This window comes from Tachysurus vachellii, chromosome 2, assembly GCF_030014155.1.
Source record: "Tachysurus vachellii isolate PV-2020 chromosome 2, HZAU_Pvac_v1, whole genome shotgun sequence".
Taxonomy (NCBI): Eukaryota; Metazoa; Chordata; class Actinopteri; order Siluriformes; family Bagridae; genus Tachysurus; species Tachysurus vachellii.
This window is the reverse complement of record NC_083461.1, coordinates 22,717,845-22,730,514: the sequence shown is the minus strand read 5'-3', so window position 1 is coordinate 22,730,514 and position 12,670 is coordinate 22,717,845. Positions and strand designations below refer to the sequence as shown.

The 12,670-nt window shown below is 39.2% G+C and overlaps 2 protein-coding genes across 2 annotated transcripts; one reads left to right on the top strand and one right to left on the bottom strand.

The window, feature by feature from the left end:
* The first annotated feature begins 956 nt into the window (after positions 1 to 956).
* med9 (mediator complex subunit 9) lies at positions 957 to 1,915 on the top strand. The gene is made up of 2 exons (XM_060863847.1): positions 957 to 1,064; positions 1,528 to 1,915. The coding sequence occupies exons 1-2, from the start codon at positions 988 to 990 to the stop codon at positions 1,745 to 1,747; spliced, it is 297 nt and encodes a 98-aa protein (XP_060719830.1). The 5' UTR covers positions 957 to 987; the 3' UTR covers positions 1,748 to 1,915.
* A 548-nt stretch (positions 1,916 to 2,463) lies between these two features.
* On the bottom strand, positions 2,464 to 3,889 carry rasd1 (RAS, dexamethasone-induced 1). The gene is made up of 2 exons (XM_060863846.1): positions 3,534 to 3,889; positions 2,464 to 3,436 (listed from the first exon to the last, which is right to left on the bottom strand). The coding sequence occupies exons 1-2, from the start codon at positions 3,802 to 3,804 to the stop codon at positions 2,916 to 2,918; spliced, it is 792 nt and encodes a 263-aa protein (XP_060719829.1). The 5' UTR covers positions 3,805 to 3,889; the 3' UTR covers positions 2,464 to 2,915.
* Positions 3,890 to 12,670: the final 8,781 nt, after the last annotated feature.

The window sequence follows — 12,670 nt, the reverse complement described above, 5'->3', positions numbered from 1 at the left end:
ACATTAGACTGTGGGACAGTGTACATTAGACTGAGGGATGGTGTACATTGATGCTGTGGGATAGTGTGCATTAGACTGTTGGACGGTATACATTAGACTGAGGAACGGTGTACATTAGACTGTGGGACAGTGTACATTAGACTGAGGGATGGTGTACATTGATGCTGTGGGATAGTGTGCATTAGACTGTGGGACGGTATACATTAGACTGAGGGACGGTGTACATTAGACTGTGGGACGGTGTACATTAGACTGTGGGACCGTGTACATTAGACTTAGGGACGGTGCACATTAGACTGAGGGACGGTGTACATTAGACTGTGGTACGGTGTACATTAGACTGTGGGACTGTGTACATTAGACTGAGGGACGGTGTACATTAGACTGTGGTACGGTGTACATTTAGACTGAGGGACGGTGTACATTAGACTGAGGGACGGTGTACATTAGACTGAGGGATGGTGTACATTAGACTGAGGGACGGTGTACATTAGACTGTGGGACGGTGTACATTAAACTGAGGGACGGTGCACCTTAGACTGTGGAAGGGTGTACATTAGACTGTGGGACGGTGTACATTAGACTGTGGGACGGTGTACATTAGACTGTGGAATGGTGTACATTAAACTGTTATATTATTTATCCTTTAAACACATGAAAGTTTAATGGTTCACAGGTCAAATTTGCTTGAATTCATGTGAAACTTTAGTAAAATGTCATTTAGTAAAATTGACATCATAGATTCCACTTGAACATGTTTATTTTTGTAGATTTTATTTAATTTAAAGTTCAAGGGACAAATTCGGGGAAGACAATTAAAACCTTAATATAATATTTTATTCATATTTTGTCATCGTTTGTATTTTTTTTAAAGCAATATAAGCCGTCGTATGACGTCATCTTTAACGCCAGGCTAATAGGCTGGTTGATTTAGCAGAGCGTGTTTATTACGTCAAAGGAAATGGGTGTGGTTATAGTCGTTCAAACATGGCGACTCCCGTGTCGGTGGTAGACGATACAGAAGATTACTCGTTTTTGCCGCTTATACACGACATTATCAAATGGTATGAGTTTCCACATTTCGTACGATATCATACGTAGTGTTTAATCCGAGTAGGGAGTCGGTGACGGTGGAAATAATGGGTTGTTTTAAAGCTCGCTAACGTTAGCGTCTCTGTGATGTTTACACTCAGACATCCTGCTTCTTACACTGTTGTCTGATCATCATATCAATTCTCTGTCGTCATCGTTTGTGTTCTCTGACATTCATTTGTATTTGTATATAGGTTAATGCTAAACAGGGATGTGGTAGCTTAGTGGTTAAGGTGTTGGACTACTGATCAGAAGGTCATGAGTTTGAATCCCAGGCCAAGTTGTTATTGCTGGGCCCCTGAGCGAGGCTCTTAACCCTCAATTGTATAAAATTGAGGATTTTGTATAAAATTGGGATTTTGGCCTTGGTCACTCTGGATAAGGGTGTCTGCTAAATGTTGTAAATGTATCTAAACTGTTGTTTTGTGCCGACAGCATGGACAAAGACAACCAGGATGTACACACTGAGATCAACAAGTTAAGGCAGAGGATCCAGGACACACGTGAACAGATCTTGGCCATGCCTGGTATCGACCTCAGCTCTGAGGTGCAGCAGAACAAACTTCACACCCTGAGAGATCAAGTTCGCACCAAGAATCAGCTGTTACACAAATACAAGGGCTTGTGTATGTTCGACATCCCTAAACCCTCCTGATGCACAATAATAATCAACTTTTCTACTATGGTTTGAACACAAAGATCCTGCTCTGAACTGCTGGCCCACATGAGGACACTTTCTCTTCAGTCACTTTCACATAAATTGATGTATCCGTGTTACCTGTTGTTTTTATGTTCCATATATAATAAACAACACCTGTTTTTATATCAGTATTTTGGTCAAATCAGTGTCGAGTCATAGGTTAGGCTTCAATTAAGGTAGTATGGAAATGACCAAAGTCCCTTAGTTACATGTAGTGCATTAATTTACTGCAGACTTACATCCAGAGTACATTTGTGCACTGCTTAATTGCTTAATTATGGATACAAAGACTCATTTTATTTGACAAATAGGATGAAGTCTGCACAACTGATATCTCTATGGTCAATTAGATGTAAAATATAAAATGGGTGAAGCAAGTTTGGTTATCATAAAATGTCTGGCATACTGTATCTTGTATTTGGCAAGAATATGAAAATTTGGTAAGCCATTTTAACCATGATATACTTAGAGACAGTCCATTAAAAGAATCCTGGAATCACTTAGTATGACTCCAGAAATAAAACTTTAAGAAGATAAGTGATTTTTTAATGTGTTTAAGAAACAAAATGTCATGTATTTTCCTCATGCGTCATTATTGTGTGTGTTCACTGAACAGCTGAGGACTAAACCCTCTGCAGAGATTAATGACTAGATCAAAAAAGAGCCATATATTCATTTGCCAGTTTATTTATTTCTTGTTTAAAACATTTACAAAGTATAAATGAACGTTTAACACCACTTTGTTCAGAAAAGTACATATTCATATAAGTTCGATGATTTTATAAAACATACAAAAATGTAAACAATCAGTTAATTCAACACTGCATCTCTGCGCGCGTGGCCTATTTCACCATGTTCAAATACGGATGGAACAAAACACTATTTTCTCAAAGCTGATCGAAACTACCGAGCGCTCTGAGTGAACCGAGCACAGTCAACACTCCATCAGCAGGATTCTTGCTTGGTTTAAAGAAGCGCGCAACCACAAAGCGTCCAGTCCATTTGGGCCACGTGCGCATCTGCACTCCGCTTCTCCATTCGCTCGCGCGCGCGCTTCCGTCCGACGTGTAGTTCAACATTTCCGTTTCATCCCGTGTAATTTTATATTTTCAGAGTGAAGCGCTTAGCTAATTACACACCTGTCCTTGCCGTGGGCACCACCGACAGCCTTTTCCTTGATGTACATGAGGTCGCTGTGCACGCTGGGGCGGCGCGCAAAAGGCGCAACCACACCGTACGCGTCACAGTCTTTCGGCTTCTTGCCCTTAAACGACTTGCGGTGTAACATGTCGCAGTACTGCGCTGATACCTTGCGGTGCAGGTCAGGACTCATCTCGTTGGGCAGCTTGGCCATGTCGAAGAGTTGGCGGAACATAAGGTCCACGTTGGTGTTTCGCTTGGCAGAGATCTCGAAGTACGCGCACTGCTCGTTCCCGGCCACAAGCTGCTTGAGCTCCTCACGTGCCACTTCGCGCTGGAACTCACGGTCTCCTTTATTCCCGCAGATCACCAACGGCACAGCCATGTTCTCCTTAGTCTTATTTTTCAGACACGACTTGGTCTCGTAGATCTGACGCTTCAGGCGCTGCACTTCGTTAAACGACTCTCGGTTGTCCAGACTGAACACCAGAACGAACACGTCACCTGTAACGGATAAAAGAGCGCAGGAATACAGTCATGTAACACGCTTCAAGAACAGTTCATCTCATTGAGCTCATCCATACAATATTAAAGTATTTACCTGTCAGGATAGATAATCTCCTCATAGCAGGAAATGGATGGTTTCCAGAGGTGTCCAAAATGTCCAGTTGGTAAACATCTCCTCTGATGCTGTAAAGTTTTCTGTGGAAGTCTTCTATAGTCGGTGTGTACTGCTCATCGAATTTACCGGTGAGGAACCGGGACACTATAGCCGACTTGCCAACTTTAGTGGAGCCCAGAATCACCATCCTGTAGCAGTTCTTTGCTGGGACGTCAAAGTCGTTTTCTGATGGTGACATTTTCTTAATCATGGCTGTGAGATACAAGTACACGATTTTAAATAATGTCTCCTCGCTTCAGAAATAAGAGAACGTGTTTGCTGAAATGTTCGGTGTAACCTGGAAGCTGAGTGGACGTTATTTATATAAATATATATACATACACATATATAAGGCACTCTGAGCGCCTCCTCTCGTGCGCGTCATTGCCGCACGCCACTCAGCACGCGCCTCTCACAGGGTTGCCAAATTGGGTTTGTTTGTTTCGTTTGTGAAAAGAAATGTAATTAACCAGACTGACAAATTGCGATGATTTGATTTGATTTATTTTTTTATTTTTTGAAAATATCCCGTTTTAAAAACGCGTTTCTGGCGACTTTTAAAGGGGTATTAATAAACGTTATAGTGGTTTGTCACAGGCATCCTGAATCCAAAAGAGCTTTTCAGCTAGAAACTCAAAACCAATCCTACAACCCACGTTCGTCTGGCTGAAGGTTTTTAATTGCCAGCTAATGTACACCTAACATTAGTGAATAAGGACACGGTGTGTGCAGTCATGGCTGGAAAAAAGTGCGCAAAAGGCAACGATGATGTCCAGTTGTAGTTTGTCGTCATATGTAAAGTTTAAAGGTGCTCATTTAGGTATGAAAGGCACAACTCCAGTTGTAGAACTTGAACCTATTCAACACATTGAACCAATTTAACAGCACATGAACACAACACAGACAGCACATGAACACAACACAGACAGTACATGAACACAACACAGCACATGAACACAACACAGACAGCACATGAACACAACACAACACATGAACACAACACAGCACATGAACACAACACAACACATGAACACAACACAGCACATGAACACAACACAACACATGAACACAACACATGAACACAACACAGCACATGAACACAACACAGACAGCACATGAACACATCACATGAACACAACACAGACAGCACATGAGCACAACACATATATGTCTCATTCACAGATAAGCAGAATGTGAATTAGGAGGCTAATATGATAAATTATATGATTATTGAGCTTTTACTCCGAGATAAGGAAACATACTGATGGCTTATGTAATAATGAGACAGAGAACGAGATGAAGAGTAGTTTCAATACACACCTTTGACCTGCTTGATCCACAAGGGGTCGCACATGTCAGACACTAGGGGTTCTTCTCAATAAGTGTGTGTGAGATCTTTGAGAACATAAGGATATGAATAACTTCACCAAGTGTTCAAAGAAGTGTTTTGAGTAAAAAAGAAATTTGATCTACATTTTATATTGTATTTTCATTTTTCTGGTAGTGCGCTATTAAAAAACAAATACACTATAATGCGGTTCTTCCTCAAACAGCTGACACTTACTCTTAGACACTTGGATGCACATTATTGTACAGAATGCCTTTTTATCTGTAGCCTTGCAGATTCACTGCAGTGTAACTAGAAGCCCAAACCGGTTACATCATGATGATGCTTTTGTGCACAAAGTTAACTCCAAGAATACATGATTTTCCAAGGTTGACGACCAACTACATTGAACATTTGAACTTGAATGCTAACTGTGTACTGTACTAGACCTCCTCACCAACATCAGCCCCTGATCTCATTAAATCTCTTGGGGATGAATGGCCATGTAGTGTAGTTATTAGAGCACTAATGGCATTAAGCTACATGATAGTCAATGCTATGTACATCATTATACTTGTGTGTTTACAGGTATATGAATAATGAATGTCCTAGACTGCAGCTGAAGAAAGAAACACACAGAGGCACAAAGTAAACTCCAATGACTCATACACACACAAAACACATGGTCATTCAGGCCAGAGTGAGAGAAAATAGGACATTAGTGATGTATTACTTGATTCAGAAGAGGTATTACAACATACCAATTGTACTGATTTACCCTGTAACATCTGCCAGTGCAACATCATTAACTATAATTCCCTTTTACATAATATAGAGTTTACGTGTTAGAACCATTTTTCCTAAGCTAATTAGTAACCAATTGTCTAAAAGTAATCAAAATAATACTGAGGGGAAAATGCAGGTGTGAGATGTTACTGGTGTGTGTGTGTGTGTGTGTGTGTGTGTGTGTGTTGTGTGTTTGTGAGAATATGTCTGTGTCGATTTGTTTGCTTCTAAAGATTAGTTTTTATCACTTAGTATACTGCAGTAAGCTGTGTTAGTACTGAAATGTTAGAAGCTGCCATTAGGTGTTGTACAAGTTTTATTGGAACTGTTTTTGTTACTAGTGTTTCTGTGAATGCATTGTGTGTAAAGCAGTTTCCATTTTAAAGATCATTCTACTGAAATGTTTATTAACACTTTCTTAAATGATCATTTGAAGAACAGAAGGGACTCACTTGTTTTCTTGCTGCATTGCCTCCAGTGGCACCTTCATGCTTCCTATTATAAACTTTTATTAAACTAAATGTTAAAGTGACAGAGCCTGACACAGAGTTTATAATTATGCCCAATACTAGAATTCCATAGAAACCAGAGGTCAAAGTTAATACTGAAAGCAATACAGTACTTACCTTCTCCAGGAATGCAAAAAGTGGAAAAAAAATGAATGATCTTATAAAAATGATCTTATAACCTCCTCACATGCTCAAACTGCATTCAACAAATGTCCAGTTAAACCATAAACATAACTGAAGTAATTGAGTAAGTGAAGATCATCACTGGAGGTGTGTATACAGACATGAGAGAGGGGTAGTGAGTGTTGCTCAATTCCGCTATGGCCTCATTGGTTAAATTTGTGTATTTATGTCTTTCATCTCAAACCTAGAGGCTTCTTTAGTCAAAGAGCTAATTGATGGAGACTTTAATATTCATTTTGATAATTTGGAAGATCCTCTAAAAACAGTGGTCATGTCCATTTTCGATTAAGAATGTTATAAGATTCACTCATAATGATGGTCATACTCTTGATGTAATACTAACATTCGGATTAAACAAAGAAAATATAGTCACATTTCCAGTCTGAAGCTATCTCAGATTATTATTCATCTCATTTACCATGTGTCTTAGTCATAATATTCACCTTCCTATGCTACTGTGTCAAATGTAGGTTTGTGTCAGTCCTGGCTTTTATCTGGTTTAATCTCCCAAAGAATTAAAATTAATCTCCTTTAAAAATACACTTAGAGAGAAAAAAATAGCACCCTGCTATGGAAGGGAAGCCTCCTGAGGTACAGAAAATCTCTTAGTGTTGCTAGATCAGTGTATACTTATAAATAAGTAAAAAAAACAAACAAAAAAACAGTATTTGCTTTTATATACTGTATACAGTACTATGAAAAGGTTTTAGGTTCAAGAATATATATATATATATATATATATATATATATATATATATATATATATATATATATATAGTTTATTTTTAATTAATTTACAGTTATTTACAGTTAATTAATGCCAAGTGATCAAACAGAAGAAACATCAAAATCAAACCAAGGTCAGTTCTTACACTTGCAAAAATTCAGGGATTTTGTAGGAGCAGAGTCAGGTGTATGATTAACCAGTTATACCAAGCAGGTGCTAATGATCATCATCATTTCATATGTAGGTTGAAAGACATCTGTGTAGGAGCTTAAACCTGGTTGAGGAGCAGCCAAACTCTATGGTGAGGTTGTGGACTGCATCAGCAAGGTCTGTCCACAGAGGTTCTACCTACATCCAAAAAAGATCTGTGGTTAATTCTCGAAGATGTTTGGAACAACCTAACCTTCAGCGTTGGAGTGGCAATCGTGTCAGGAGAGATTTCCTCTTCTTTGTGGGTGGTGGTGCGAGCCCAGCACCATGCAGATCAATTTGACAGAGAACAATAGAATTGGCAGGTCCGCTGTAGGTGCCCTGTCTCTTGACCAGAGCAGGTTCACACAAAGAACATGACAAGAAAGTATGGAGATGCTGTGGGGAAGTTATCTACATACTTCCACTGCTCCAGAGTCCAGTAGCTTTTTTTTATTGTACTTGGTTATGTGAGGCTTGCATGAAGCTGCTCAGCCATAAATATACCATTAACAACCTGGCACACAGTTATTGTTCTGATATTAATGCCAGTGCAAGTTTGGAGCACCTCAACTATGGAATCAGCAAATCGTTGGTGGCTTTTACGCACCATGTGCCTCAAAACTTGGTGTTCTTGCTCTGTCACTTTGTCACTGATTTGCTGCTGTTTCTAAACATTTCTACTTTCCAACAATTCCATTTATAGTTGACTGTGGAATATCTAGATTTCCAGATTCACATTTCACACACTCACTTCCTGCATAGGTGGCATCCTATCGCAATACCATGCTTGAATTGATGAAGCTATGTTTTTTTTTTCATTTTTTCATTTTTTCACAAATGAGTCTAAATGCAGACTGCATGGCGAGTTGCTTGATTTTATACACCTTAAATTAAATAAAGTGACTCAATACATTTTTCCCAACAGTGTATGATAAATTTTAGTGTAAGATAAAATTAACATAACATATGGTATAATTTTATGTTGATTAATTAATTTCTCTTATATCCCTCTTAAGAGTGGACATTATCACAAACCAGCATTAAGTCAGGAGGCATATGAGAAAAATACCTTGAGAGGAACGCAAAAATGAACCCTTCCTCATCTGGGTAACACAGGATGATGCAATGATGAATATTTTCCCTTCTATAACTCATGCGAGTGTGTAAACAGGAGCCTATGAGATCATGTGTGAGTATAAGCATTTGAATTCAGTTTCTAAATTCATTCATTCACTGTCTCAAACTACCTATCAAATTGTTCTTGCAATTGCAGTCAAGGAAGAACATCCACAGACACAGTTGTTACATTATTAACATATTATTAAAATAATTACATAATAGATTGCAAGAAACCTCCCTAAATGGGATTGAGGCTATCCTCATTTTGAAGGCCAGACCCTCAAAAGTAGCCCAGACAGACAGAATATTTGCATGTAAATCTATGGCACATCTGTAAACACAGCTGGAATCTGGGGTGGATAGCTTACATTCATTTACTGTGTGCATTTGTAAGGAAGTGAATCATGTAGTGAAAAAAAAAAATTCAGGTGATCATGAATGTCAGTGCAGGATACAATGTAACTGTCTACAAAAGCAACTGCACAGAGAGTTCAAGTTCAAGTTGAAATTCTTTATTTGTCCCTCAATGGGGCAATTCGCTGTGCAACAGATAGTATAACAAATCACACACAATCACACACACAATACAATGAGGAGAGGAATATTAACATATGGCGCAATGCACAAAACCCCATATTCTGAAGGTGGATGACAATTTCAGTGTTCAGCCACAAGATGTGTAAATAAAATCAAATAAGATCAATATGGTCAGCTGAATCATCTCTGAACATACTCTCAATAAGTGGGTGACTGCATGCGTCGTGAAAGAAACAGTACAGGACTAAATGCTTTACTGCTTCTGTAACTCAGTCTGCCTATTGTTGTAAATGTAAACGCTATCCATACAGAGAGAGTCCTCTGTTATACTGTGGAGTGTTCATTTTGATTCCATGGTTTGCAGTTTTTCTGCCTGGTCAGTTTTATCCTATGATAAAGATTATCGTTTCTATCCTGATGGAACTGGACTTAAGTAGGATGATTCTGCCTCTTCTTCAAAAAGATAAAAATGATTCAAGTCACATGCCACAGGCTTCAAGAGTTACAAGACCTCAACCCAAAGCTGAAAGCATATCATTATAGGCCTAAACCTGAAAGATAAAAGAAGGAAATCAAACCATTTCATAGTGAGAACTTAAAGCTCCAAATGGCAACACATGCTTAATTGAGTTATTTTAATCGTTAATAGTTAATAGTTATTAACTGAATCAGTCCTATTGCGTGAGTGAATGAGAGTGTGTGTGTGTGTGTGTGCCCTGCGATGGGTTGCCACTCCATGCAGGGTGTATCCTGCCTTGATGAACGATGACGCCTGAGATAGGCACAGGCTCCCCGTGACCCGAGGTAGTTCGGATAAGCGGTAGAAGATGAATGAAAGAATGAATGAATGAATCAGTCCTGGCCTGACTGGCTTCGAATGAAACAAGATGTACATAAAACTAACAGTATGATTATATGTGGTTCCACTTCTGTATAGAGCTTTATATGTTGACTGTTGTCTACTAAAATATTTGGCTGGGAAGGACAAGGAATTGGAAGAGGTGAAAGGAGAAAGTTATTCCAAAACCGATGATTTCCTTAGTTTACCTCCAGATCAACACCAAGAACATCCATTCTCAGAATCATTAGCTGATCTAGAAGCTCTGCATTTGAAGGTAAATGCAGCTTCTTATTAGAACTGCAAGTCCAAGTCTGATGGATGGAATGAGCTAATTTATACATGATGATACATGCATGTGTGTGTTTCTAAACCGCTGCTAAAACGATTAAAATGAAACCAAAATGTTTGAGAGTATATCTCTCGTTTCTACCATCACTCTGCCATAAGAATACAGTAATTAAAACTTGGAGTAGGAAAAATAATGAGAATGATATATGATGAGTAGAGAAAGACAGAGACAAAAGGCTCAGTGACGACAGCATATTGCAGATGTAAAAGACCTGGTTACCCAACGAGGAGACGGTGTTTATGTGTGCACATACAGTAAGAGCAGTGAAGCTGAGACAGAGATTCTGGGGAAGATGTTAAACATACAGTGTTCACTGTTCAATTATAAAATATATTTATAAACTGAATGAAGCAACAAAAATGAAATAATTTTTTTGTAGAAAAGAGGAAAAAGTGACTGTTTATTGACATCAATTTATTACTGCGTTTCCCCAGGTGTTATAAATGTGTAGGTGCATAGATCAGTTGCAGTTTCCTGTCATTGTCCTGAAAATGTAAATGAGTATTCCCAATACACAAGAGAGTGCACTAATTTACTGACAATAATCACTGCACTAGAGTTTCCTAGCAACTACATTTATCATCACACACGAGACTCCTGTAAGGCACTGTGCAGAATTCTGTTTATTTTTCTTTCTCTTTTCATCTATTTTATAAGATAAAAAGATCCCATAAAGGAAACCATGTACATGTCCAATAACTGAACAAAGCCCTTCTGTTGTTATACACACAATTTTATCAGCCCTCCTCTACTCAATCCATTAGTGGAATGGGAACACCATCGTAAACAGTTCATTTTTTTGTGTGTTTATTTTACGTAAAGCACCAAATGATAATCAATAGATTTTCTTTATTCATTCATTTTCTACCGCTTATCCGAACTACCTCGGGTCATGGGGAGCCTATCTCAGGCGTCATTGGGCATCAAGGCAGGATACGGGGGTTTCCTCCGGGTACTCCGGTTTCCTCCCCCAGTCCAAAGACATGCATGGTAGGTTGATTGGCATCTCTGGAAAATTGTCCGTAGTGCGTGATTGCGTGAGTGAATGAGTGTGTGTGTGCGCCCTGCGATGGGTTGGCACTGTATCCTGCCTTGAGATTTTCTTTAAACAGGGTAAAATCACAGTTATCTGGATACTGCAGTGCAACTCAAATATATCTGCATATATACACATATCAATTATTTGTTCTAATTGTAGTCACATCTGCTTGCATATACACAATATTCATTAGCACTAACAAGGCATGACTGTAATTATACTAAGAAGTGTCTAGCAAGCAAGTTTTCATGAGTGATTTATTGTTATTTTATTGTGAAACAGAAAATTAAAATTCCTTTACAATTGGTTAGTAATGAGTAATGAGTAGTGATAAGTAGAGCGTGTAATCTTACACTGCCACATGCATTAAGACAAGACAAAACAAGATAAGACGAGATAAGATGAGACCATTCTGGATCAGTTCTTTGCACTCAACACCCTCCTCCTCAGTGACAAGGCTGACAATTTGACAATTAAAGAGTCATGAGAGAACTGCTGGAGGTGACAGGCAGCTGAAGTCTGCAGTATAGAGTGTGAAATGTAAATGAACCAGTACCGTTCCCTGTACTGCAGTAGTCCAGGATGCAAGATGTTGGCCCAAACCAGCTTTTCTCAGAATCACAGGCTGTATAGTGTTGAAAGCAGTTGAAAGCAAAAACTGCTTGTCCAGGTGATTGTCCAGAGGAAGTTGACAGCATTATCCATTGCAATGCCAGGCTGGTATACGAACTTGTGCAGATCCATTGATGGGCTCAGTAGATGGTGGAGATGAACAAGAACACCTTTTATCAGGTGTCTTGGGCACCTGAACCATGCAAGATGTTTTCATAGCTGTGGCAATCTTTCCAGTTTCAGGCTCATGGTGAAGATGATATACTCCACTATCCTACATAGCTGATCTGCACAGGAATTAAGGAGGCTGGATCTGATGCCGTCTGGACCTGCAGCCTTCCTCACTTTTATTCTCCTGAGTTCATCTCTAACCTGGTCACTCAGGGAAGCTTCTGCACATTGAAGGCAAACACAGAGAGAATGAGGAGCAGCTTCTTCCCACAGGCCATTTGAGCCCTCAACCTTGGCGAACACCAGAGGCTATCTAGATGGCTGGTGAACACATGTAGATGCTAGAGCCTGGACCCCTGTCTAGACTTATCAAGACTGCCACAACCTTCACTACCATAGCCAGACACACTGCACACATGCACATCCTGTACTTTAACATTTATATACAGTATGTCCATATACCGTTTCCTTTTATATCCGTACTCATGCACATTACTACCTGTTTCTGCTAATATGTTCTTTTCCCTACTATTGGCCTTTTTTTTGGACAGTCGTACCGTGTGTGATTTTGTATGTGACAAATAAAATTTTAATTTCAGAGGGAGGTGGTTGCTAGTTAAAAGTCCTGCAGAAGCCAGGAATTGGGAGCGGGGAAACTGTTAAGAGTAAAAACAGTGACATAGAG